Source organism: Oncorhynchus masou, chromosome 15 (assembly GCF_036934945.1).
Source record: "Oncorhynchus masou masou isolate Uvic2021 chromosome 15, UVic_Omas_1.1, whole genome shotgun sequence".
Taxonomy (NCBI): Eukaryota; Metazoa; Chordata; class Actinopteri; order Salmoniformes; family Salmonidae; genus Oncorhynchus; species Oncorhynchus masou.
In genome coordinates, this window is record NC_088226.1 from 59,076,025 (window position 1) to 59,103,695 (window position 27,671).

A 27,671-nucleotide genomic window follows, 5' to 3' on the forward strand; every position below is an offset into this window, starting at 1 on the left:
CTTAAAGACAAGGAATAATTCTAGTGTAGGGAAGTCTCTCTTCTATCCTATTAGCAGTAGATTAATCTATCGGTGGTTCTGATAACTGGACTGACTCTGTTTCATCCCAACAGTCAGCACAGCACCACAGGCCAAACCGGTGAGTACCACAATGTTCTGTATAAATCTCAGAGCAGAATATACAATGTTTTCTATCTAAGCCCATAGGTCATGGTAAGTCAGTGACTTTAATAGACTCTTCCTCCTCCTCTCTCCTCTTCTCTAGGTAGGGAAGATCTCTAAGAACAAGAAGAAGAAGCTGAAGAAAAAACAGAAGCGTCAGACCGAGCTGTTGGAGATACGCATGCGGGAGATCGAGGCCCTGGAGAGAGAGGCTGAGAAACAGAGGGCCACAGAGGGCCCCGATGGTGAGGGGGACACACACTCCCCAAAACACACACCCCGCAACGCGGCACTGGGGCCCGCCGTCGCACTGGGCGAGAGTGATGACGACGACGATGATTACGATGAAGAGGATGGAGACGAGGAGGAGGAAGGGGAGACAGAGAGGGAGAGGCCAACCAGGCTAACCAATCACACCTGTGAGTAACATGGTTTGATTGTAAATCAGTGTGGTGGTGGTGGTGGTGATGGTTTTTTACTCATTCACTCAATGTGTTGGTTATTCACTCATTCCATTGTGTGTGTGTGTGTGTGTGTGTCAGAGCTGTGTGGATAGAGTTCTGTACCAAGCTGAGAGTGAATAGAATTGAATGGAGAACTGGAGGAGGACGAGCCAGCCTCCAACCTCTCCACCCACACTTGGCCGACACTCTAAAAAGTGCTGGGTTAAAAACAACAACATTTGGTTTATTTGGTGACCCAGTGCTGGGTAAATATTGGACAAAACACATGCTGGGTTATTTTTACCCAGCCAGTTGGGTTGTTGAATTACCCAAACATGGGTTAATTTAATCATCAATTGGGTTTTTGTTGACTTTCGTGTTGGGTTAACCCAGCACCTGAGTCTTTTTTAATGTAATTCATAGGTTATTTTCAAGAGGTTTGGTCTATTAGGGCCGTGGCTTTTAATAATTTTTGGCCACCCGTGAGAGTAAATTGAATTCCTGTTCATCATGTTAAGTTTGTATACTACAAAATAACATTTTCCTTTGTGCACATTACATATGCTGAGAAAAAACTTGATAACATATTATTTACATATTGCAGAAAAGTTGTGGAACTCATACACTTCTGAAAGCATCATTGAATCTACAAAAATGTCAATGTTCAAACTTAACATGTGATAACAATAAGACAGAACAGATTAACCGGAATTACATTTACTCTTGCAGGTGATCAAAAATAACTACCGGAAAGCATGGCTCTATTAAGCCACGGCTCCAGTCTTCTGATCTGACCAGCTGGGTCGTAACTCAATAACCCAGAATAAACCCAGCATCAACAACACAACCTTGCTCTTAATTGTTTTTGTATAACTAAGTGACCTAATGCCTGTAACCCAGTAGTTGGGTCATCCAAACAACCCTGAATTGTTTTAGAGTGTACTGCGTGGGAGAAATGCAAGGTGGATTCATAAACAACTAGTCTAACCCATGCTCTCGCTTTCCTCCCACCCCCTCTCTCTCCCTCTCTCCCTTCTCTCTTTTTCACTCTTTCTCTCCCCCTGTCTTTCAGGTGCAGCCACACCTCAGGAGCAGTCAGAGGTGCCCCCCACCCCAGAGGCAGCAGCAGGGCCAGAGGGGGAGCCCACCCCCAGCACTACCCCAGAGACCGAGACACAGAATCCCACACCCACCACCACTATACCTGGGGATGGCAACGGAGCTACCGCGAACCCAGAGGGAGAGGGGGAGGAGGGGGAGAAAGAGGAGGTTAAGGAAGAGAATGACAATGAGGAGGTGGAGGAGGACGATGGGGAAGAAGAGGATGACGATGAAGAGGACTTGGTTACAGCTCCTGCTGAAAAAGATGAGAAAGAGGGACCAAGAACAGAGGAGGAGGTGAAGGGTGAGGAGACCAAGGAGCAGGAAAAGGACAAAGAGGAAGAGGAGGAGGACGACGATGACGACGACGACGATGATGATGATGATGATGAAGATGACGATGCTGATGAAACAGAAACAGGCGCTGACGACCTCACTAACTCCATCTCCACCACCATGGGACACAACAACAACACCACCAAAACCAATGGCCATGTCCTCCTAGGGGGTGAGGAGAGGGACAGGGAGAGATGTCCCAGAGCCAACCCCCCAGCCCCTACCTCATCCCCCATCCCTCTGCACTGCCCCCTGGTAGAGTCAGAGATCAGCTGCACGGACAGGGATCAAAGTTCCCTCAGCTCCTCCTACGAGCTTTTCAATGGCGAGGTGGTCACACCAGGCCTGACCAACGGGGCACAGCGCCACAGGGGCACGGCGCCACGCTTCCCTGACCTGCCTCTGGACCCTGACCCGGGTAGCCCCGTCACAGTGGGCGAAGCTGGTCAACCGGGGTCCAGGACATCCCCTCACAGCCCCACTGCAGACCGCAGTCGTACTGTGTCATCCTCAAGCACTGGGGACACGCCTAAAGGTGAGATATTCCTCCTTTCTCTATATTTTTCTATCTCTTTCACTCTTTCACCCACATGCATGGACACAGATATGCATATACAGCTCAAATGGCACCGGAGAATAAGGCCTTCTCGTGTGGGGGAGGAGGTAGGGAAGTGTGTCCCCAACAGATTGTGTTTTTTTGTTAGTTTATTTGTGTTTTTTGTAACATGTACATTTTGTACATAATGTTGCCGCGACCATCTCTTATGACCGAAAATAACGACGAGTCCTACGTGAACAATGTACTGCTTTCTCGGGAACAGGCCCAGGTCCCCGTGATTTGCTTGAAGAGGAGGCAGAGAAAAAGTGCCGGAGGGCGAGCTGCCTCCTGAGAATTCGTAGGTGATCGAATAAACCCCCACTTCCTTCCATTCTGCTAGCAAACATGCAATATTTGGAGAATTAAATCGATTACCTACGCAATAAATTAAATTACATTCAAAACTGTAATATCTTATGCTTCACGTAGTCGTGGCTGAACGACGACACTATCAACATACAGCTGGCTAGATATACGCCGTACCGGCAGGATAGAACAGCAGCGTCTGGTAAGACAAGGGGCGGCAGACTATGTATTTTTGTAAACAACAGCTGGTGCATGATATCTAAGGAAGTCTTGAGCTATTGCTCGCCTATGGTACAGTATCTCATGATACGCTGTAGACCACACTATCTACCTAGAGAGTTTTCAACTGTATTTGTCGTAGCTGTTTACATACCACCACAGTCAGAGGCTGGCACTATGACATCATTGAATGAGCTAGTATTCCGCCATAAGCAAACAAGAAAACGCTCACCCAGAGGCTGCGCTCCTAGTAGCCGGGGACTTTAATGCAAGGAAACTTAAATCCGTTTTACCAAATTTCTATCAGCATGTTAAATGTGCAACGAGAGGAAAAACAACTCTGGACTACCTATACTCCACACACAGGGATGCATACAAAGCTCTCCTTCACCCTCCATTTGGCAAATCTGACCATAATTCTATCCTCCAGATTCCTGTTTATAAGCAAAAATTAAAGCAGGAATCACCAGTGACTAGATCAATAAAAATGTGGTCAGATGAAGCAGATGCTAAGTTACAGGACTGTTTTTCTAGCACAGACAGGAATATGTTCCGGGATTCTTCAGATGGCATTGAGGAGTACACCACGTCAGTCAATGGCTTTATCAATAAGTGCATCGATGACGTCGTCCCCACAGTGACCGAAGGTACATACTAGAGGTCGACCGATTATGATTTTTCAACGCCGATACCGATAATTGGAGGACCAAAAAAAGCTGCTACCGATTAATCGGCCAATTAAAAAAATATATATATATTTTTATATATATATATATATATTTTTTTTTAATGCATCAATAAAATCAATTTAGCCTCAAATAAATAATGAAACAATGAAACATGTTGAATCTGGTTTAAATAATGCAAAAACAAAGTGTTGGAGAAGAAAGTAAAAGTGCAATATGTGCTATGTAAGAAAGCTAACGTTTAAGTTCCTTGCTCAGAACATGACAACATATGAAAGCTGGTGGTTCCTTTTAACAGGAGTCTTCAATATTCCCAGGTAAGAAGTTTTAGGTTGTATTTATTATAGGAATTATAGGACTATTTCTCTCTATACCATTTGTATTTCTTTTGATTATTGGATGTTCTTATGGGCACTTTAGTATTGCCAGTGTAACAGTATAGCTTCCATCCCTCTCCTCGCTCCTACCTGGGCTCGAACCAGGAGCACATCGACAACAGCCACCCTCGAAGCAGTGTTACCCATGCAGAGCAAGGGGAACAACCACTCCAAGTCTCAGAGCAAGTGACGTTTGAAACGCTATTAGCGCACACCCCGCTAACTAGCTAGCCATTTCACATTGGTTACACCAGCCTCATCTCGGGAGTTGATGGGATTGAAGTCATAAACAGTTGCTGGCAAACGCACAAAAGTGCTGTTTGAATGAATGCTTACAAGCCTGCTGGTGCCTACCATCGCTCAGTCACACTGCTCTATCAAATCATAGACTTAGTTATAACTTGACAACACACAGAAATACGAGCCTTAGGTCATTAATATGGCCAAATCCGGAAACTATCATCTCGAAAACCAGACGTTTATTCTTTCAGTGAATTACGGAACCGTTCCGTATTTTATCTAACGGGCGGCATCCATAAGTCTAAATATTCCTGTTACATTGCACAACCTTCAATGTTATGTAATAATTATGTAAAATTCTGGCAAATTAGGCGGCCCAAACTGTTGCATATACACTGACTCCGCGTGCAATGAATGCACGAGAAGTGACACAATTTCACCTGGTTAAAATTGCCTGCTAACCTGGATTTCTTTTAGCTAAATATGCAGGTTTAAAAACATATACTTTTGTGTATTGATTTTAAGAAAGGCATTGATGTTTATGGATATGTACACATTGGAGCAACGACATGCAGTGTCAGAGGAAGGCCCTAAAAATGGTCAAAAGACACCAGCCACCCTAGTCATAGACCAAGAGGCTTCTAAACAGCTTCTACCCCAAAGCCATAAGACTCCTGAGCACAATTTGCATTGCCCCCCCTCCCCCTTTTACACCACTGCTACTCTCTGTCGTTGTCATCTATGCATAGTCACTTTAATAACTCTACCTACATGTACATATTACCTCAACTAACCAGTGCCCCCGCTCCTTGACTCTGTACCAGTATCCCCCTGTATATCTTCTCGCTATTGTTATTTTACTGCTGCTCTTTAATTACTTGTCACTTTTTTTTTCTTATTCTTATCTGTATTTTTTTAAACTGCATTGTTGGTTAGGTGCTCATGTGTAAGCATTTCACTGTAAGGTCGACACCTGTTGTATCACATTTGATTTGATTTGACTTGACATGAAGTCATAGAGACACACGTACTGGACATTCTCTGCCTGCGCCTGACCTTTTCCCCAACAATAACACATTTATCCTAACTAGATGATGTAGTTCTAGCCAAGGCCAAAGCAGCAGACCTCCTGGTCAACCCCCTGGACCCTCGCAACGCTGACACACTCCGAGTCAAGATAGCTGACCTGGGCAACGCCTGCTGGGTGGTAAGTTGTGTGTGTGTGTGTGTGTGTGTGTGTGTGTGTGTGTGTGTGTGTGTGTGTGTGTGTGTGTGTGTGTGTGTGTGTGTGTGTGTGTGTGTGTGTGTGTGTGTGTGTGTGTGTGTGTGTGTGTGTGTGTGTGTGTGTGTACACACGCACGCGGAGGTATATGACTGTGTGTGTATAGGGTTCTCAAACCCTTTTCCTGGAGAGCTACCCTCCTGTAGGTTTTCACTCCAACCCAGTTGTAACTAAGCAGGTTCAGCTTTTCAACCAGCTAATTATTAGAATCCGGTGTGCTTGATTAGGGATGGAGTGAAAACCTACTGGATGGTAGTTCTCCAGGAACAGATGGAGAGCCCTGGTGCACAGTATGTGTACGGGTGTTTTGCAATAGACACAGATGCATAATATACAGTACAGTATAGTTTATCCATCTCCTCTCTCCTCTTTCTCTCGCTCTTTCTCTTCCTTTCTCTTTCCCTTCTCTCTCTCTTCTTTCTCTCGCTCCTCTCTTTCTCCTTCCTCCTCTCTCTTTATCCTCTCTCTCTCCTATCTCTTCCTCACTGTCTCTCAGCACAAGCACTTCACAGAGGATATCCAAACCAGACAGTACCGCTCCATAGAGGTCCTGATAGGAGCTGGGTACAGCACTCCTGCTGACATCTGGAGCACCGCATGCATGGTGAGCACACAAACACACACACTCACACACATGCCTGTGCACACAAACACGCATCAGTACTGACTGATGACACTATCCGGTCTGTGTCCTGCAGGCGTTTGAGCTGGCTACAGGAGACTACCTGTTTGAGCCTCACTCTGGGGAGGACTACTCCAGGGATGAGGGTGAGTCTATACACACGGTTCTCCTAATAGACCAGCCTCATACTAAAAACAGTAGTACATGTTTATCTATGTAGTGATGTAGAAATAGCTGTTTAATATGTGTCATTGTGTTAATATGTGTTTAGACTGAGTAATTGTGTAGGTACAACTGTTGTAGCACTGTCATGTGAGATTTGCGCAACTGAATTAGATGATACGTTATATATAGTAATACACTGTCGTAGTAGTAGATATTATGAAAGCTTGATTGTAAATTGTTTTATAACAATGGGCCCAAATCATGGACTAAAGATGTCCAGCAGATTTTAGTATAGTCCCTTCTAGTTTCCCTATCTGCTATTATCTATTTATCTATCCTCACATTCTATACCTGACTCAACATCTTTACCTGACCTAACTCATCCAATCCCCACATTAAAACCTTGTCACACCCTATCCCAGTATTCACATCCACACCTTCTCGCTCCCTAAACTCTCCCTATCCCCATATTCACATCCACACCTTCTCGCTCCTTAAACTCTCCCAATCCCCATATTCACATCCACACCTTCTCGCTCCCTAAACCCTCCTTATCCCCATATTCACATCCACACCTTCTCGCTCCCTAAACCCTCCTTATCCCCATATTCACATCCACACCTTCTCGCTCCTTAAACTCTCCCAATCCCCATATTCACATCCACACCTTCTCGCTCCCTAAACCCTCCTTATCCCCATATTCACATCCACACCTTCTCGCTCCCTAAACCCTCCTTATCCCCATATTCACATCCACACCTTCTCGCTCCCTAAACCCTCCTTATCCCCATATTCACATCCACACCTTCTCACTCCCTAAACCCTCCTTATCCCCATATTCACATCCACCCATTCTTGCTCCCTAAACTCTCCCTATCCCCATATTCACATCCCAAATCAAATGTTATTTGTCAAATGCGCCGAATACAACAGGTGAAATGCTTACTTACCAGCCCTTAACCAACAATCTAGTTTTAATCAAAATAAGTGTTAAATAAAAAAATAGTCCAGGTAGCCGTACTCACTACCCTCTGTAGTGCCTTGCGGTCGGAAGCTGAGCAGTTGCCATACCAGGCAGTGATGCAACCAGTCAGGATGCTCTCGATGGTGCAGCTGTAGAACATTTTGAGGATCAGAGGACCCATCCCAAATCTTTTCAGTCTCCTGAGGGTGAATAGGCATTGTCGTGCCCTCTTCACGACTGTCTTTGTGTGTTTGGACCACGATAGTTTGTTGGTGATGTGGACACCAAGGAACTTGAAGCTCTCAACCTGCTCCACTACAGCCCCGTCAAGGAGAATGGGGGCATGCTCGGTTCTCCTTTTCCTTTAGTCCACAATCATCTCCTTTATGTTGACCACGTTGAGGGAAATGTTGTTATCCTGGCACCACACGGCCAGGTCTCTGACCTCCTCCCTATAGGCTGTCTCATCGTTGTCGGTGATCAGGCCTACCACTGTTGTGTTATCGGCAACTTAATGATGGTGTTGGAGTCATTCCTGGCCATGCAGTCATGGGTGAACAAGGAGTACAGGAGGGAACTGAGCATGCACCCCTGAGGGGCCCCTGTGTTGAGGATCAGCATGGCAAATGTGTTGTTATCTACCCTTACCACCTGGGGTCGGCCGGTCAGGAAGTCTCGGATCCAGTTGCAGAGGGAGGTATAGTCCCAGGGTCCTTAGCCTAGTGATGTACTTTGAGGGTACTATGGTGTTGAACGCTGAGCTGTAGTCAATGAATAGCATTCTTACGTAGGTGTTCATTTTGTCCAAGTGGGAAAGGGAAGTGTGGAGTGCAATATTGATTGCATCATCTGTGGATCTGTTGGGGCGGTATGCAAATTTGAGTGGGTCTAGGGTTTCTGGGGTAATGGTTTGATGTGAGCCATGACCAGCCTTTCAAAGCACTTCATGGCTATAGATGTGAGTGAGTCTTTAGGCAGGTTCCCTTAGTGTTCTTGGGCACAGGTTGAAAATGTCAGTGAAGACACTTGCCAGTTGATCAGCGAATGCTCTGAGTACACGTCCTGGTAATCCGTCTGGCCCTGCAGCCTTGCGAATGTTGTCCTGTTTAAAGGTCTTTCTCACATCGGCTACGGAGAGCGTGATCATACAGTCGTCCAGAACAGCTGATGCTGTCCTGTATGCTTCAGTGTTGCTTGCCTCGAAGTGAGCCTAGAAGTTTATTTAGCTCATCTGGTAGGAGCGTGTTACTGGGCAGCTCGCGGCTGTGCTTCCCTTTGTATTCTGTAATAGTTTGCAAGTTCTGCCACGGGTGTCAGAGCCGGTGTAGTACGATTCAATCTTAGTCCTGTATTGAAGCTTTGCCTGTTTGATGGTTCGTCGGAGGCCATAGCGGGATTTCTTATAAGCTTCCGTGTTAAAGTCCTGCTCCTTGAAAGCGGCAGCTCAGTGCAGATGTTAACTGTAATCCATGTCTTCTGGTTGGGGTATGTACGTACAGTCACTGTGGGGACGATGTCATCGTTGCACTTATTGATAAAGCCAGTGACTGACGTGGTGTACTCCTCAATGCCATCTGAGGAATCCCGGAACATATTCCTGTCTGTGCTAGAAAAACAGTCCTGTAACTTAGCATCTGCGTCATCTGACCACTTCTGTATTGAGCAAGTCACTGGTGCTTCCTGCTTTAGTTTTTGCTTGTAAGCAGGAATCGGGAGGATAGAATTATGGTCAGATTTGCCAAATGGAGGGTGAGGGAGAGCGTTGTATGCATCTGTGTGTGGAGTAAAGGTGGTCTAGAGTTTTTTCCCCCACTCTGGTTGCACATTTAACATGCTGGTAGAACGGATTTAAGCTTCCATGCATTAAAGTCCCAGCCATTAGGAGCGCCGCCTCTGAACGAACGTTTTCCTGTTTTCTTATTGCCTTATACAGCTCATTGAGTGCGGTCTTAGTGCCAGCATCGTTCTGTGGTGGTAAATAGACAGCTATGAAAAATATAGATGAAAACTCTCTTGGTAAATGGTGTGGTCTACAACTTATGATGAGATACTCTACCTCAGGCAAGCAAAACCTTGAGACTTCATTAATATTAGATTTCGTGCACCAGCTGTTGTTTACAAATATACACAGACCACCACCCCTTGTCTTACCGGAGGCAGCTGTTCCATCTTGCCGATGCCGCGAAAACCCCACCAGCTCTATGTTATCCAAGTCGTTGTTCAGCCACGACTCTGTGAAACATAAGATATTACAGTTTTTAATGTCCCGTTGGTAGGATATTTGTGTAATCCAGTGATTGTACGTTGGCTAATAGGACTGATGGTAGTGGCAGATTACCCATTTGCCGTCGGATCCTTATAAGGCACCCCGGCCTACGTCCCCGATAACTCTGTCTCTTCTTCATGCGAATGACGGGGATTTGGGCCTTGTCGGGTGTCTGGAGTAAATCCTTCATGTCCAACTCGTTAAAGAAAAAGTATTTGTCCAGTACGAGGTGAATAATCGCTGTCCTGGTATCCAGAAGCTCTTTTTGGTCATAAGAGATGGTGGCAGAAACATTATGAACGAAATAAGTTACAAATAACACGAAAAAACACACACAATAGTACAATTGGTTAGGAGTTCATAAAATTTGCAGCCATGTCCTCTGGCGCCATTGTTAAAACCTTCACACCCACACCTTCTCGCTCCCTAAACCCCATCTATTCTGGCTCATGTCTGAATCCCCACCCACCCCATAGCTCCACCATCCTGTCCATCCCTGAGTCTAGTCCAGTTGACATCCTGCACAGTGTCAACCCTCCTGTTGATCTGATGTCCAGCCACCCACATTTGACCCCATACAATTTCACCATACTATCAATATAAATGGCAAGTAGTAAATATGTATAAACAGATACTGCCATGATATCTTAATTGATGACAATGAGAGCCACTGACTTGTGTTCAGTTAGAATCAGACCATTATTTGGTGATGAGTCTCTCAGATTGAAAGATAATAGATGCATGTTTCTCTACTCCATCTCACCACCTCTGATGTAGGGTCACTAACACTGAGCTCTCTGTCTCTACCTCTTTCACTTTCCCCCTCTTTCCTTTTCCTCTTACCTCTCCCTTCCTTGCTTGTCCTCCTTCTCTTTTATCTCACCTTCCATCCTCTCCGGTTCCTTGTCCTCCTTTTTCTCTCTCCTTTATATTTTCTCCCTCTACTCCTACTTTTCTTATTCCTCCTTGTTCCCTCTCTCCTTTTCCTCCTTTCCCTGTTCCTCTTCCTCCTTTCTCCCTCTCTCCTCTGTAGACCATATAGCCCACATCATTGAGCTGCTGGGCATTATTCCACGGCACTTTGCACTCTCCGGAAAATATTCCCGGGAGTTCTTCAACCGAAGAGGTAGCACTGAGGGAAAGTGCTGGTGGGACAGAGACACACAGACGCCTGAGCGCATACACTGACTCAGACAGTCAGATGGACACACAGGAATACTAATAGAGTGGAATGGGAATGATATAAGAAGTCCAAAAGCAATAAGGGGTTTTGCAGCAAATGGCCAACACACCATTGTTGTGAACAGTTGTTAAAGATAGAAAGGACATAAAGAGGGGATTGTACTGTATGTAATTCACACACACACACTATCAAACCAGTTTAGGCATAGTCCTCTCCACTAACCTCTTGAGAGACTTACCGTCCCGTCAGTCAGTCTGTCAGTCAGTCAGTGTGGTGTGTCCAGGCAGCAGTGTGTCCGTCCGTCCCTTCAGCGTGTGCGTATGTTTGTGATGTAATGCTGTGCCGTGCCTGTTCTTTGGTGGTGTGGCTTGTGATGTCCGGGGTTCAGATCACATCGCTCTGATCATGGAGCTATTGGGGAAGGTTCCACGCAAAGTGGTCGCCGCCGGGAAGTACAGCCGAGAGTTTTTCTCCAAGAAAGGTAACGTCACGATGAGTCACTACCCCTATGAGGCAATGACAGGAACGGTATATCTCTAAATATTAGTACATGTACATACACGGTTTACACCATTGTTACACTTGTAACAAAGCTTGTAGTCTGCACACAGGTGGTTGGTGGCACCTTAATTTGGGAGAATGGGCTCGTGGTGACGACCTGAGCAGAATCAGTGGATTCAAATACATCAAACACATTATTTCCAGGTGTTTGATGCCATTCCATTTGCTCCGTTCTGGCCATTATTATGAGCCGTCCTCCCCTCAGCAGCCTCCACTGAGTCTGCAGTAGTGTGCAGTAGTATTTGTGGTGTGTGTCCACCTAGAAATACATACAATTCCTTAGAAATTGTGCCTAACATTACACTTAGAAAAAAGGGTTCCAAAAGGGTCCTTTGGCTGTCCCCATAGGAGAACCCTTTTTGTTTCCAGGTAGAACTCTTTTTGTTTCCAGGGAGAAACCCTTTGGGTTCCATGTAGAACCCTGTGTGGAAAGGGTTCTACATGGAACCCAAAAGGGTTCTACTTGGAACCAAAAAGGATTCTCCTATGGGGACAGTCAAAGAACCCTTTTAGGTTCTAGATGGCACTTTTTTTGTAAGAGTGTAGTTTAAGTTGAGTTCTCAAGATTTAGATTTAGTTATCTAGTTATCTAGCTAGTTACACCAGTAATACAATAGTCATATTCCCAGCCACTTGACTGAGTTCTGAGTACTATCCTCCCTGAGTCTACGGCCTGTCTGCCAGTCTATGTGTGTTACACCTGTGTCTCTCTCTGCCGGTCTCTGCTCCTGGTAAGTGGTGTGTCTGTAGAAACCATCTAGCTCTCACAGTCTCACGTCAAAATTTAAACGTTCATCCATGTTTCTGAAATGTCGAATATTCGAAGTTGTTCCAAATGTCAAATTTCAAGTGTTTAAGGTTAAGTTTAGGCATTAACTCTGAATTTTTAAGGTTAGGTATTAACTCTGAATGGTTAAGGTAAGCATTAAGGTTTGAGATAGGCTTAAAACAAAAATAAGAAAACAACTGGATGGATTCGAACATGCAACCTTTGGCACCAAAGGCAGATGCTTACGCCCATCTTCGTCCACAACGCTGTAGCAAAACTGAACCCTACTTGAAGGTAACAGTGCTCACCGTTGCCCCTAGTGGCTGGCTTCCACATCTCCCCATGTCCTCAGACATGGATGGACGTTGAATACTGACTTGTATCACGGGTGACCTGGCTGGTAGAAACAGCATGCTACCCTGCTTCTACCCTGCTTCTCTCATGTTCTAGTCATGGGGCTCTAATATTCTGATTGATGCTCTCTCTCTCTCAAAGGTCTTGTCGGCTCTAAATTATGTCTTAACTCACTCCTTTTATCTCTCTATGGTGTTCATGTGTTCTGACTGACTCCCAGTCAGACACTGCTCCAGGCTCTTGATTTGCCTTTCTTGGGCTGTCTCTCAATAGTCAGAATATTGTTTCCTATCCTTCATCTACACTGTAAATAATTATAAATAATAAGGTCAGTGAAAGCAATATGGGGAAGCCTTGCTTCCACCCATTCAGTGTTGATGAAAGCAAAGACATAGAAAGGATGCCACTACGGAGTATTGAGATGCGTCCCGAGTTCTACTGTCTCTTCTTTTTTAATTCTCTCTCTTTGTACTGCACTCTCACTCTCTTTCTCATTGTAAGTCTTTAAATAGCATTGCACTGTAACTTATTACTCTTCATTTCTGTCTCTCTCTCGGTCTTTCTCTCACTCCCTTCCCCCATCCCTCTTTCTCTACTTCCCGCTGTAGGTGAACTGAGGCACATCACCAAGTTGAAGCCCTGGTCTCTGTTTGATGTGTTGGTGGAGAAGTACGGCTGGGCACCAGAGGACGCTGGCCACTTCACCCACTTCCTGCTGCCCATGCTGGAGATGGTCCCAGAGAAGAGGGCGTCAGCCGGGGACTGCCTCAGCCACCCCTGGCTCAACTCGTAGCGACACCAGCCCCCCCCCCCCCACCACCACTAGCGGCAGCCTCCACAACCTGCTCAAAGCCAGGCACTTGAGGCTGGAGAGAGAGGGAGGGAGGAGGGGGGTGTGGGGGGGTACACTGGGTTCCCGTTTCTCGGGCCCCCCTGCCTTGTCCTGAGCACGCCACACACATACACATAGGCATACACACATACAATACAGATGCCCACAGAGCCTCAGCAGAAACCACAAAGCTGTCAAAGACCAGACAGAGAGAGGCTGCTCCCTCTGCTGTCCTCCCCATAGGTCCCATACAACCCCTCACAGGAAGAATAGAGGGCCCCAGGAAGGGAGTTGGATGGAGTCAAACTCCCACAGTTCTAAACAGGCAGGACAACGATCCCTACACAACATGAGCAGCCATGGTCGGGACAGTGTCTCCTACTTAAAAATACCAATTCAGTCTAAACAGAGACTAAGCCACCCATATGAATGGGTTCTCTGCAATATCTCGGCCAGTTTTCTCCTGTCCAGTCTTCTCCTGTCTTATCCGGAGCATAATGGGTTTCCCATTAGAAGTCAATAAGAACCTCTGTCAGAATGCTGACTGTGTGATTGCTCCATCTGCCTGACCTTACAGCAGCACAGCCCAAACCTGCTGAGGCAGAAGTGTGTATATGTGTGCTTGTGTATATATGTGAGTGTTTGTTATTAGTGTGTGTCTACACTGCCCAGTCTGTAGGTGTGTGTGAATGTCTCAAACCTACAAAGGAGAAGCAACAACACTTCCAGATTAGGAGTTGCCCTTTTACCCTACTCTTCCTCTCATCTCTCTCCAGCCCCTGCCCCACTCCCCCTCTCTGTAGGGGTACCTCAGGCCCCTGCTCCCCCCTCCATGCCCAGGACTGAAACAGTGTCACTGAACTGTTTACAGCCCCCCCCAAAGCTCCAGTCCCCTGCCCCATACAGCCCCCTCCCTACCCAGCCACCAACACTGAGCTGCATGCCAGTCCCGGCCACTGCAGAGACACGGAGGGCAGCCAGCCCACCAGGGGTCTCCAGAACTGAAACGTTGCCACACAGACAGACAAACAGGGCACGGAACAAACAAAGATCCTAAAAGACTGATGATCGATGAACCGGACTGCTTCTTCTGTAAGAGTGAAATGCATGGAGAGGCTGATTGATTGACAGGAGGGGATGATGATGATGATGGACAGGTGTTACTTAGTTGTGCGTTTCATTAGTTCATTTGTTTTTTATCTATGCTTTTGTTTTCTTCTCCTGTCTTTTATTTTGAAGGTGAAGGTGCCACTTGCGCTAACCTTTTTGGTGCCTCGTGTGAGGATAGCGAAGTTCCTCATGTTCACTTTTTCAAATCGTTCCTCCCTTTAACCTTTGACATTCCTGATCCAGTCACACCATTCCTCTCTTCCTTTGTATCCCAAAAACAAGAACAATCCTTGAGTCCCTGTGGCGTGGCAGCTTTACCAGATCTGATTATCCCCCTTATTACCTACAGACGAAACTCTCCATCTTTGATCCTGAGCTTCTCCAGAAGGGGTTCGTCAAATGGAGGTTGCACTTGTCTTTGTAGGATGTCGTTCAGGGATTTACCTTTACATTTTACCTTTTAGTCATTTAGTAAGAGCGACTTACAGTAGTGAGTGCATACATTTTACTTTTTCGTACTGGTCCCCTGTGGGAATCAAACCCACAACCCTGGCGTTGCAAGCACCATGCTCTACCAACTGAGCCACACGGGAATTACATTTGTACATAACTCTAAGATCCGGCTCTGGAGAGATGATCGACTGACAGATTTGAAACAAATGCACACTTCATTCCTAAAAGAGGCTGTCACAGACACTGGCCTGCACCCCCAGAGTAGACAGTGGCGAGAGGCTAAACCACTCTGGAGGCCACTAAGTGGAATGTGAAACTGTGCCACTTTGTGGCTGATGAGGGTACTGCATTGATGCAGTGCAGCATCTCTCAGTGCCAATGCTCCAAACGTTCCACTCCACTGCTCTCTCACGCTCATCACAATTAAGAGTCCAGTTGCCTATTTTTTGCAATAAAATAGAAATGAGTATGTAAAGGGTGAGATATTTTTTAAACTATTTCATTTAATGTAAGAAAAAAGAGGAAATAAAGAAGCAAATTTCTCTGTTGTGACAGTGACCGGTTCTCGTCCTATTGAGGTGATTGTGTTGGTTTGTTTAGAGATGTTTTTCATTTATTTTGTAATTATTGTTACTGTCACTATTATTCTGATGAGTTATTTTCTACTCAGTTGTTACCTCTTCTCGTCCTATTGAGGTGATTGTGTTGGTTTGTTTAGAGATGTTTTTCATTTATTTTGTAACTATTATTACTGTCACTATTATTCTGATGAGTTATTTTCTACTCAGTTGTTACCTCTTCCTCCCCTACTCTATGGACAACGCTGCTCTGTTTGGACTCGTGACAGTGAAGAACATTTTTTTCAATTAGGATTTTTTTTTTTTGTCACCAAAAGCTCCTGATCGCACTCTTTCAGCCATGCTGACTGTTCTTCCTGACAGAATTGTGTCTCTTGTCTGTGTTTTTCATTGACAGATTTAATAAAATTGTAAATTAATGGAGTCCTCTGGCTTGTGGTCTTTGACAGTTTAGAGCAGTTTTTACTAAATACTGGTAATATCCTAACTAATTTAAAAAGTAGTTATCAAGACACAATGAAAAGAGAGAAAGGCAAAGTTTATGATGCATTATTTCATGATCTTACCATATAAAATATATTTCACTAGCGAGTGTAAAAATGGCAATGTAGTGTTATCATACAGAATGGGGAGGTCAGTTGACTTGACACACCTTGGTATATTCTAATACACACTAAAAGGAAGATTTTGCCTAGCCGTCAGACATGATTATAAACACATTACCTTGTCCTAACAATACCCTGAGATTGCTAGAATGGTATAAAACGATATACTAAGGATTGTCACTAATTCAGATGTTAACTCACTTCTATTTTATTCAATGGAAAAATAGTCTGTAGTGCTGACAAATAGTGTAAGCACAACATTCTTTTTTTCTTTTCTTTTTTAACACAGAAATCACATGGGCATTTAAGTATAAATGATGACAGTTAATCTGACTAGCATGTAAAGTAAGGAACCGTTTACCAGGGTAGTTATTGAGATTTTTGGATACTTTAAATCAAGCAATTATTCACATTTCACAGGTAAAAAGTACACACAAGGTATATTCAGTCAGTCACTAATGTAACATGCAGAGGGCCAATATTTTTTACAGACCATGTGACCAAGAAATACTCTGGGCCCTAACAACCACAGGAAATACTCTGGGCCCTAAATATGAGATATCCATGGCTGTGTTTGAGAGCATCAATTCTGCTGACTGACCAACAAATCACCTTACATCATACACATGATTTGTACATTGGGGCAAAAAACATCCCCAAAACAACACAGCTCTAGAGGAGATCTGCATGGAGGAATGGGCCAAAATACCAGCAACAGTGTGTGAAAATCTTGTGAAGACTTACAGAAAACGTTTGACCGCTGTCATTGCCAACAAAGGGTATATAACAAAGTATTGAAATAAACTTTTGTTATTAACCAAATACTTATTTTCCAAAATAGTTTGCAAATAATTTCATTAAAAATCTTACAATGTGATTTTCTGGATTTTTTTTTCTCATTTTGTCTGTCATAGTTGAAGTGTACCTATGATGAAAATTACAGGCCTCTCATCTTTTTAAGTGGGAGAACTTGCACAATTGGTGGCTGACTAAATACTTTTTTGCCCCACTGTATGTCAGCCTGCTCAGACGGTGATGCTCTCAAACACTGCCTATTTTTGTGTTGCTCAGATGTGGTGTTATGTGGGTGAGAGGAGTCAGGGTCAGAGGAGGGAGGCAGCGTTCTTGAGCAGCAGAGGCTTGGCCAGCTCCAGTATGTCCAGGTTCGGGTCCAGAGACCTCCCCAGCCCCTCCAGCACCATGATGGCAAACACAATGGACGCAAAGTTACTCTCCAACTTCACCTGAGGGGCAAACAAACCACAAGGTCAAGAGCAGTCTTGGTAATAGACTCATATACTGTACATTCAGTAAATTAAGTCAATGTGAGATGTCTAGCCATGACTATTGATATTACAGAAAAGGTTGGTTTTGAAACTAGACTCCCTCACTCCAGGACTGATTTTATTTACCTTGTGGGTGATGAGCAATCCAAAGACTCTGGATAGCAAATCAGTTACTTGGACCTTCCCCAGTGAGAGAGTGTTGCTGAGGGCATGGTCCACCAGCTCTGCCATCTCCTTCTTGAACCGTGGCACGTCCTGGCACTCATTGGTCCTGGCATGGTTTAGGATCAGCTCTGCCACCTGTTCCCCCTAAATGTAACAGCTATGGATGTTAGAAGCTCATGACATCATTGGATACCCCATCCCAATGTTCAAGGCAAGTGAGAAGCCTCATAAACCCTCTTTGGCCTATTCTGGAGCTTTTAGGGCAAGTTCTAAATTCATGTTTGTGTGTGGTGCGTGTGTCTCTCACCTGTCGTAGCACCACGGCGGTGAACACGGCTCTGAAGTTCCTACGGTCTCTGTCGTTGAGCTGTGCCACGATGCCAGCGTCCAGAAGCACCAGCTGCAGAGGGGCCGGGGACGGCCTCATGCTCACCACCACTGTGTCGCACAGGTCTGTCAGGGTGACCCTTTCCTGGGGGTCGGTGTCCCCTCCACCCCTGCTGCATTGGACCAGGATGTTACCCGGGTGCAGGTCCGCATGCACAAAGTTATCCACAAACACCTATACAAACACACATAGGAGGATACGGAGCTGGTAAGCTTGATTCAATGTTAAGAAAGAAGAAGGTATATGAAGGGTTTCAAATATGTATTTCCAGTTGCAAATGTCACAATGAGGGACATGCTTAGGCCCTCACCATCTTGAGAAGTGTCTCCACTCCCATCCTGGCAATTCTCTGTTTCACCTTTAGAGGGACCTCCGGTCTCAGGTAGTTGGAGATGGGCTCACTCTCCTGAAACAGTAAACAGGTTACTTATTCAATAGCGATGGTTAAGTTGTCTCTTTCGACTAATATCATTCATTTGATTCAGTAATGCCCAGAGCAAGCAGGACCCACTACTGGTAAACGATGAACTGAAAACTTAACACAGAATACTCGTTCACCATAGGGGGCATATTGGAGCTGATATTTGTGACTGAGACTTGTAAAAGTGTGCTTTAAACAACTGGCATTTGTGCCTGCTAGACATACAAATAAAATGATTTATAGGTTCCTTTGAAACAAGGTCCAGTTGCGGCCGCAACTTGACTAGAGTGTGAATGACTCATGACGGAATGCAATTGCTTGACTGTCGTGAGGGTGATAAGCACAATATCGCTTGGCGAACTGCAGCAGCCCCCCAAACAATTAGTTCTTGAGTTCAAGTTCGTTGAGCAGAGACTGTGTATGTTTTGGTTCTACAACGCTGTGTCCATCATAAAAATCCATAATCAATCAATTGCATTCATTCTAGCACCATGTGATCAACAATCAGTTGTTAAGCATGTCTTCATTCTCTATGATGCCTGCAGCATGATCTATTTTTCTACGTGCACATATGATAGACAGTTGTTGGTCAGAGCACGTTGTCTGGAGCCGCTGAGCCGGAGGAGCGTGTATTAATCCTGCTGTAGGACTCATTGTGGCAAACAGGCCAAAACGTGACTCGACTCAGGAAAAATAGTCGTTCAAAAAGAATGAATCGTTTGAACTGCGCATCACTATTATTCGACCTCTCCCATAGATTTTTTTGCTGGTGTTGTGTCATTACTTTCTTCTATTCATATTTGGCATTGTGGTGAAGGTGCAGTCTCAACTCACCTCAAAGGTTTCCACTAAAATTGACCTGGTGACAAATGGTCGAAGAGGAGTTGGGAACTTGACAAAATCAACATCCTTGAAATTCTCCCGGAATTTTTCGATATTATTGGCTTCAAACCGCAGGTCAATCTGCAATAAAACAGGATATTCAATCCCTAAAAACTGCACTTGAAATAGTTCAAACCTACAGCTATTCAATTGGCACTCAAAGTGTGTGTGTACTGGAGTTGTCTACCTGTTTGGTCATGAGCACCTCAAACTCCTCCACTATCTCAGGCAGGCTGAGCCATTTGAATCCAGGCAGACAGTTGATAAGCCAGCTGCCTGCCCTCATCAGTAGCATGTCAATCTCTACCTGTCTCCTGATCCCTGGATGAAGCACCTGGACAGAGAGAAGAGGAGGAGATGAAGAAAGGAAACAACATACAATAAATGCCCTCCTCTAACAAAATCATGTCCCATATATAATAAGTCAATTTGAGTACAGATGTGCAGTTATTGGCACCTCAAAACATTTAACAAATTCCCTGTCTGTGACTTTTAGCACACCCTCTCTCAGGGACACAAGCTCTAACTTTCAAACTCCTGCAGTAGGCTCCCCTTCCCCTCTAGAGCCTAGGTTATGGGTAGTAAACAGGCCCTTCACACCTCTAGCCTTAGAGTCCTTCCATGTCAATTCAAACACACCCCCCCAATCTCAGATTGTGCTGAAATTGTTTCTGTACTTAGAAACAGATAAGATTAGCATTCCTGAAACATTATTTTGTTCAATTAAGCTAATTGATTGCATCCAAATTGGCCCTTTAAAATTATTTGGATTCACATAATATTCAAATATAGTAGCCAAAATCTGATTTGAACCAACATTTTTCCTACCTGAGTAAGACGTGAGGAATCCAATAAAATGGTCAAAAGCCATACAGTATCAGTTCTCTATATCTGAAGTAATATGGAGCTGCGACTTGGAGTATTGCTTTTTCATCCTATGTAATGTATTCCCTGTGAATCAAGTGTTGTTTTTTTCCCTGTGTTGTTTTTTTCCCTTAACCATTTGCAGCTTTAGGTGCACGCAGCCGTCATACCGCTCAAGAAGGAGACGCGTTCTGTCTCCTAGAGATGAACGTACTTTAGTGCGAAAAGTGCAAATCAATTCCAGAACAACAGCAAAGGACCTTGTGAAGATGCTGGAGGAAACAGGAACAAAAGTATCTATATCCACAGTAAAACGAGTCCTATATCAACATAACCTGAAAGGCCGCTCAGCAAGAAAGAAGCCACTGCTCCAAAACCGCCATTAAAAAAGCCAAACTACGTTTTTTTTTTTACTAAGGCAATTTTTACAAGGATTAAATGTCAGGAATTGTGAAAAACTGATTTAAATGTACTTGGCTAATGTGCATGTAAACATCCGACTTCAATTGTATTAGAGGTCGACGGATTAATCTTAATGGCCGATTAATTAGGGCCAATTTCAAGTTTTCATAACAATCGGAAATCAGTATTTTTGGACACCGATTTGGCCGATTTTTAAAATATTTTTTACATTTTATTTATTTGTATTCCCCTTTTATTTCATATTTATTTAACTAGGCAAGTCAGTTAAGAACACATTCTTATTTTCAATGACGGCCTAGGAATGGTGGGTTAACTGACCCGTTCAGGGGCACAATGACAGATTTTTACCTTGTCAGCTCGGGGGATTCAATCTTGCAACCTTACAGTTAACTAGTTCAATAATCTAACCACCTGATTACATTGCACTCCACGAGGAGCCTGCCTGTTACGCAAATGCTGTAAGCGAAGGTAAGTTGCTAGCTAGCATTAAACTTATCTTATAAAAAACAATCAATCATAATCACTAGTTAACTACACATGGTTGATGATATTACTAGTTTATCTAGCGTGTTCTGCGTTGCATATAATCGATGCGGTGCGTATCGTTGCTCCAACGTGTACCTAACCATAAACATCAATGCCTTTCTTAAAATCAATACACAGAAGTATATATGAAGTATATATTTCTAAACCTGCATATTTAGCTAAAAGAAATCCAGGTTAGCAGGCAATATTAATCAGGTGAAATTGTGTCACTTCTCTTGCGTTCATTGCACGCGGAGTCAGTGTATATGCAACAGTTTGGGCCACCTCATTTGCCAGAATTTTAAGTAATTATGACATAACATTGAAGCTTGTGCAATGTAACAGCAATATTTAGACTTATGGATGCCACCCGTTAGATAAAATACGGAACGGTTCCGTATTTCATTGAAAGAATAAACGTCTTGTTTTCGAGATGATAGTTTCCGGATTCGACCGTATTAATGACCTACGGCTCGTATTACTGTGTTTTATTATATTATAATTAAGTCTATGATTTGATAGGGCAGTCTGACTGAGCAGTGGTAGGCACCAGCAGCCTCGTAAGCATTCATTCAAACAGCACTTTCATACGTTTCGCTGTGCATAAAGCATTGCGCTGTTTATGACTTCAATCCCATCAACTCCCGAGATTAGGCTGGTGTAACCGATGTGAAATGGCTAGCTAGTTTGCGGGGTGCGCACTATTAGCGTTTCAAACGTCACTCGCTCTGAGACTTGGAGTGGTTGCCACTTGCTCTACATGGGTAACGCTGCTTCGAGTGTGGTTGTTGTCTATGTGTTCCTGGTTCGAGCCCAGGTAGCGGCGAGGAGAGGGATGGAAGCTATACTGTTACACTGGCAATACTAAAGTGCCTATAAGAACATCCAATTGTCAAAGGTTAATGAAATACAAATGGTATAGAGAGAAATAGTCCTATAATTCCTATAATAACTACAACCTAAAATTTCTTACCTGGGAATATTGAAGACTCCTGTTAAAAGGAACCACCAGCTTTCATATGTTCTGAGCAAGGAACTTAAATGTTAGCTTTCTTGTATGGCACATTTTGCATTTTTACTTTCTTCTCCAACACTTTGTTTTTGCATTATTTAAACCAAATTGAACATGTTTCATTATTTACTTGAGGCTAAATTGATTTTATTGATGTATTAAATTAAGTTAAAATAAGTGTTCATTCATTATTGTTGTAATTGTCATTATTACAACAAGAAAAATTACAAAAAAACTAATTTTAAAAATTAAACATTTAAAATAAAATATATATATATTTTTTTTAAATAGATTAAAAAAATTAAAAAAAATAGAAATAATTAAATAAAAATATATTTTTTTTACAATTCTAAAAAATACAAAAAATAAAATAAAAACCTTTAAAATAAAAAAATGTAAAAAATAGAAACAATAAATTTAAATAAATAAATGAAAAATGAATAAATAAAAATATTTAAAAAATATGTTCGATTGGGTTTAAGTCTGAGCTCTGGCTGGGCCACTCAAGGACATTCAGAGACTTGTCCCGAAGCCACTCCTGTGTTGACTTGGCTGTGTGGTTAGGGTCGTTGTCCTGTTGGAAGGTGAACCTTCACCCCAGTCTGAAGTCCTGAGTACTCTTAAGGAGGTTTCCATCAAGGATCTCTCTGTACTTTGCTCCGTTCATCTTTCCCTCGATCCTGACAAGTCTCCAAGTCACTGCTGCTGAAAAATAGCCATAAAGCATGATGCTGCCACCACCATGCTTCACCGTAGGGATGGTGCCAGGTTACCTCCAGACATGACGCTTGGTATTCAGGCCAAAGATTTCAATCTTGGTTTCATCAGAGTGTGCTTCCTTCTGGTCACTCTACCATAAAAGCCTGATTGGTGGAGTGTTGCAGAGAATGTTGTTCTTCTGGAAGGTTGTCCCATCTCCACAGAGGAACTCTGGAGCTCTGTCAGTGACCATCAGGTTCTTGGTCACCTCCATGACCAAGGCCCTTTTGCTCCGATTGCTCAGTTTGGCCGGCGGACAACTCTAGGAAGAGTCTTGGTGGTTCCAAACATCTTCCATTTAAAAATGATTGAGACCACTGTGTTCTTGGGGACCTTCAATGCTGCAGGCATTTTTTGGTACCCCCCAGATCTGTGCCTCGACACAATCCTGTCTCGGAGCTCTACGGACAATTAATTCGACCTCATGGCTTGGTTTTTGCTCCAACATGTGCTGTGAACTATAGACAGGTGTGTGCCTTTCCAAATCATGTCCAATCAATGGAATTTACCACAGGTGGATTCCAGTCAGGTTATACAAACAATGATGATCAATGGAAACAGGACACACCGGAGCTCCATTTTGAGTCTCATAGCAAAGGGTCTGAAAACTTTTGTAAATAAGGTATTTCTGTGTTCATTTTTTATACATGTGCAAAAATTCTAAAAACCTGTTTTCGCTTTGTGGTATTGGGGTATTGTGTGTAGATTGAGGAAAAAATAAATGTAATCAATTTTAGAATAAGGCTGTAATTTCACGATGTGGAATATATTACAATACAGCTATACATAAAGGCAGCGTACAACAATTGTGTTGAGGAGAGACTGACTGCATCACTTAATTATTTTTACACACTTTTTCTCCCCAATTTTGTGATATTCATTTGCAATCAAATTCCGATCTTGTCTCATCGCTGCAACTCCCCAATGGGCTCGGGAGAGGTGAAGGTCGAGTCATGTATCCTCCGAAACATGATCCGCCAAACCGCGCTTCTTAACACCCGCCCGCTTAACCTGGAAGCCAGCTGCACCAATGTGTCGGTGGAAACACTGTGCAACTGACAACCGAAGTCAGTTGTGGTGGGCCTGCAGGCGCCAGGCCCACCACAAGGAGTTGCTAGGAGCACGATGAGCCAAGTAAAGCACCCCTGGCCAAATCCTCCCCTAACCCGGATGACGCTGGGCCAATTGTGCGCCGCCCTATGGGAATCCCGGTCACGGACGGTTGTGACATAGCCTGGGATCGAAGCCTTGTCTGTAATGACCCCTCAAGATCACTTCCTTTTTTAAACCAGGTTTGCTGTTCATTTGTGCAATATGAGATGGGAGTTTCATGCAATAATGGTTCTATATAATACTGTACACTTTCTTGAATTTGTTCTGGATTTGGGGACTGTGAAAAGACCCCTGGTGGCATGTCTGGTTGGGTAAGTGTGTGTGTCAGAGTTGTGTGTAAGTTGACTATGCACACAATTTGGAATTTGCAACACGTTTCTTAACAAAACAGATAAAGCAACACCTCATGGCACAATGCCACTCTTCCCTATTTGACTAAGATAGTTTGTGTGTATGTAATGATATGTAGGTTACTTGTGCCATTGTTTCTGTAGTTAGAAACAGAAAAGATTAGCGTTCCTGAAACAATATTTTGTTGAAATATCATTGGATCTAATTGATTGCACCCAAATTGGCTATTTTAATTTATTGGATTAATATAGTCGTCAAATATAGTACCTAACATCCAATTTGGACAATATTGTTCCTAACAATGAGTAAGAAATTAAGAATCCAATGACATGGTCAAATGCCACCCACAGACCCTAACCCCCCCCCCCCCCCCAAACCCAAGCCCAACCACCAGTATACAGTATCAGTTATCTATGTCTGAGAAGTAGTATACAGTTTAGAGGTCGACCGATTTATGATTTTTCAATACCGATACCGATAATTGGAGGACCAAAAAAAGCAGATACCGATTAATCGGCCAAAATTTTTAATACATTTTAATTTAAAAAAATTGTAATAATGACAATTACAACAATACTGAATGAACACTTATTTTAACTTAATTTAATACATCAATTAAATCAATTTAGCCTCAAGTAAATAATGAAACTTGTCCAATTTGGTTGAAATAATGCAAAAACAAAGTGTTGGAGAAGAAAGTAAAAATGCAATATGTGCCATGTAAGAAAGCTAATGTTTAAGTTCCTTGCCCAGAACATGAGAATATATGAAAGCTGGTGGTTCCTTTTAACAGGAGTCTTCAATATTCCCAGGTAAGAAGTTTTAGGTTGTAGTTATTATAGGAATTATAGGACTATTTCCCTCTATACCATTTGTATTTCATTAACCTTTGACTATTGGATGTTCTTATAGGCACTTTAGTATTGCCAGTGAAACAGTATAGCTTCCGTCCCTCTAGTTAGCGCGCGCTAACTAGCTATCCATTTCACTTCGGATACACCAGCCTCATCTCGGGAGTTGATAGGCTTGACGTCCTAAACAGCGCAATGCTTGACGCACAACAAAGAGCTGCTGGCAAAACACACGAAAGTGCTGTTTGAATGAATGTTTACGCGCCTGCTTCTGCCTACCACCACTCAGTCAGATACTTGAATGCTCAGTCAGATTATATGCAATCGGCGCCCAAAAATACCGATTTCCGATTGTTATGAAAACTTGAAATTGCCCCTAATTAAATTGGCCATTCCGATTAATCGGTCGACCTCTAGTCTGAATACTTCCGAATGCACTGCGTAGATTTCCATTCAGTCCTTCCCTTGTTTATAGCCTTGTTGCTCTACTTGTGCTGTCAGTTATCCATGTACATTCCCATTCTGTCAATACAGTCCAATGCTTGGAACACTTTGGAGGCTGCCTCGTCTCTCTAACAGGAGATAGTTGTCAATAAGCCACAGACCAGCTTATTCTGGAGGCTCCTCACTCAAAAAAAAATACTTTCCCTCATGTTGACTGATACCCACCTTAATAGCTACAGGAATCAGATGCTCTTTCTCTGTACCGTCCCCATTAGGGGTGTCTGTGTAGCTCCTCTCCCTGGTTTCATGATGGCCCTCGTCCTCCTCATACTCTTTCCCCTTCCACAGCCCCCTAAAAGTCCTCAGGACACCCTTTAGTCCCAGGATCTCCCAGGCCTCCAGCATATCCTCTCTCTCCATCTCCTCCACCAGGGCCTGGAAGGCTGTGTCCTCCACACTGTCCACCCTGGCCCATCCCCGGTACACCTGAGCCACGCATCCTGACCCCACAGGCTCCCTGCCCTCAAACACAAACAGCCTCCTCCAGCCCTCCCCGAATGCTCGGCGCAGACACTGCTTGGTGTGGGCCCAGCAGTGGGGACGCACACGCACGTGCAGCCTGGAAAAACATTCGCAGAAGTCCTGGGAGAAGATGTCCCTGCGTGTACTGGCCCACTGGCCCAGCTTAATGAAGGTAGGACCAGAGGTCTCAGTGACCCACAGCAGGGCATCCAGCCAGCGAGAGGCCCAGTAAGAGGAGATGACAGTCAGAGGATAGACCAACAGGAGCGGGCCGAACTTCAGGAGTAACACCAGGGCGCGCAGGCTGAGGCGCAAGAAGAACACCAGCTTGTGCACCTGGACTTTGGCTACAGACTTCCTGTCTGTAGTCTGGGGTGCCAGGGAGGCCTCTTGGCATCTTGCCATACAGGATGTGGCATTCACAGCGCCCCAGCACAGCAGGGTGACTTTTGGCATCTGGGTTAAAATCTGGCCTCTTTTGACAAGACATGTTCTGGTCCTAGGTATGAGTCGGACTCTTACATAACTTCCAACTCTATGGACGGTGTACCTTAGGTTTAAGAGGAAGCTTCTGGCACTCAATGCAGCCATAACTATGATGATAATATCGCTAACACGTAATTTAAAAAGTAGATTTGAAAAATTCTAAAATTATAGATAAAACATTGTCCAGAAGTTCTCAATAGTGACTAAACATAGCTATTACTGTTTGGAAGTTATCCACATTACAGCTTCAATTGCTGACAGATATTGATAATTGGCTTCCAATCATTGCCCCTTCGAACTGCTTGCTCACAATTCCACAGATGCGTCATAGCTGAGGACAGACATAGCCCACCTATGTCCACTTTGAAAACATGTCCCACTGCAAATCAAGAAGAATTCCAAGTAAGTTCAACTAGCTAGTATCAAAGGACTGCAAGGTATAATTTGACATTAATTTAAAGGGCTACAGTCATTAAGCCTAGGCTATATAGCTGAACTGTGATACAGAGGCTACGTTAGCTAGCTATGAGTAATATGACTCTTCTATTGCCATGTAAACACATATTACCTCAAAATGAGTACGTGACCAATCAAACCGTCATGTCCTGTCTTCAGTCAACATGCAGCACGCTCAACCCTAGCTAATATATTATCAAATCATTCAATAGAATATATCAACCTCAACTAGCATATATTTTCATTGAAAACATAATTGCAAAACAACGGGTAACTTCCGGGTGTCTACGTCACTTTACAGGGGTGTAATCATTTATCCAAATAGTTGCAAAAGTTTTATTGTGTGTAACTAGCGTTTCTATTGGATAGGTTCATCAAACAGGGCGGAATCTAGCCGAATCTGTCAATAGAAACGCTAGTTTTCGTTTCACGTTTGCAACTGTTTTGCGTAATGATCACCCCAGATGCCGACGTCTTAAAGCGATAGGCACCTAATAAAAAAACTGCCACA

At 43.8% G+C, this 27,671-nt stretch overlaps 2 protein-coding genes across 4 annotated transcripts in view; one reads left to right on the forward strand and one right to left on the reverse strand.

The window, feature by feature from the left end:
• Positions 1-16,031, forward strand: part of LOC135556550 (SRSF protein kinase 2-like) — a 93,190-nt gene extending 77,159 nt beyond the window's left edge. For 2 of the 3 annotated variants that reach the window (XM_064989847.1, XM_064989849.1), the window contains 8 exons: positions 114-139; positions 266-581; positions 1,678-2,577; positions 5,560-5,675; positions 6,247-6,354; positions 6,449-6,518; positions 10,801-10,893; positions 13,243-16,031. In XM_064989847.1, the coding sequence (XP_064845919.1) occupies positions 114-139; positions 266-581; positions 1,678-2,577; positions 5,560-5,675; positions 6,247-6,354; positions 6,449-6,518; positions 10,801-10,893; positions 13,243-13,427 (1,814 nt within the window). In that variant the 3' untranslated portion in view covers positions 13,428-16,031. Of the gene's footprint in view, positions 1-113; positions 140-265; positions 582-1,677; positions 2,578-5,559; positions 5,676-6,246; positions 6,355-6,448; positions 6,519-10,800; positions 10,894-11,338; positions 11,432-13,242 lie in introns of all 3 variants that reach the window. The other variant, XM_064989848.1, reaches the window with a different exon arrangement.
• A 93-nt stretch (positions 16,032-16,124) lies between these two features.
• On the reverse strand, positions 16,125-27,464 carry adck2 (aarF domain containing kinase 2). The gene is made up of 8 exons (XM_064989853.1): positions 27,273-27,464; positions 25,922-27,083; positions 19,542-19,688; positions 19,307-19,435; positions 18,362-18,457; positions 17,971-18,225; positions 17,625-17,807; positions 16,125-17,456 (listed from the first exon to the last, which is right to left on the reverse strand). The coding sequence occupies exons 2-8, from the start codon at positions 26,807-26,809 to the stop codon at positions 17,316-17,318; spliced, it is 1,839 nt and encodes a 612-aa protein (XP_064845925.1). The 5' UTR covers positions 26,810-27,083; positions 27,273-27,464; the 3' UTR covers positions 16,125-17,315.
• Between the last annotated feature and the right edge of the window lie 207 nt (positions 27,465-27,671).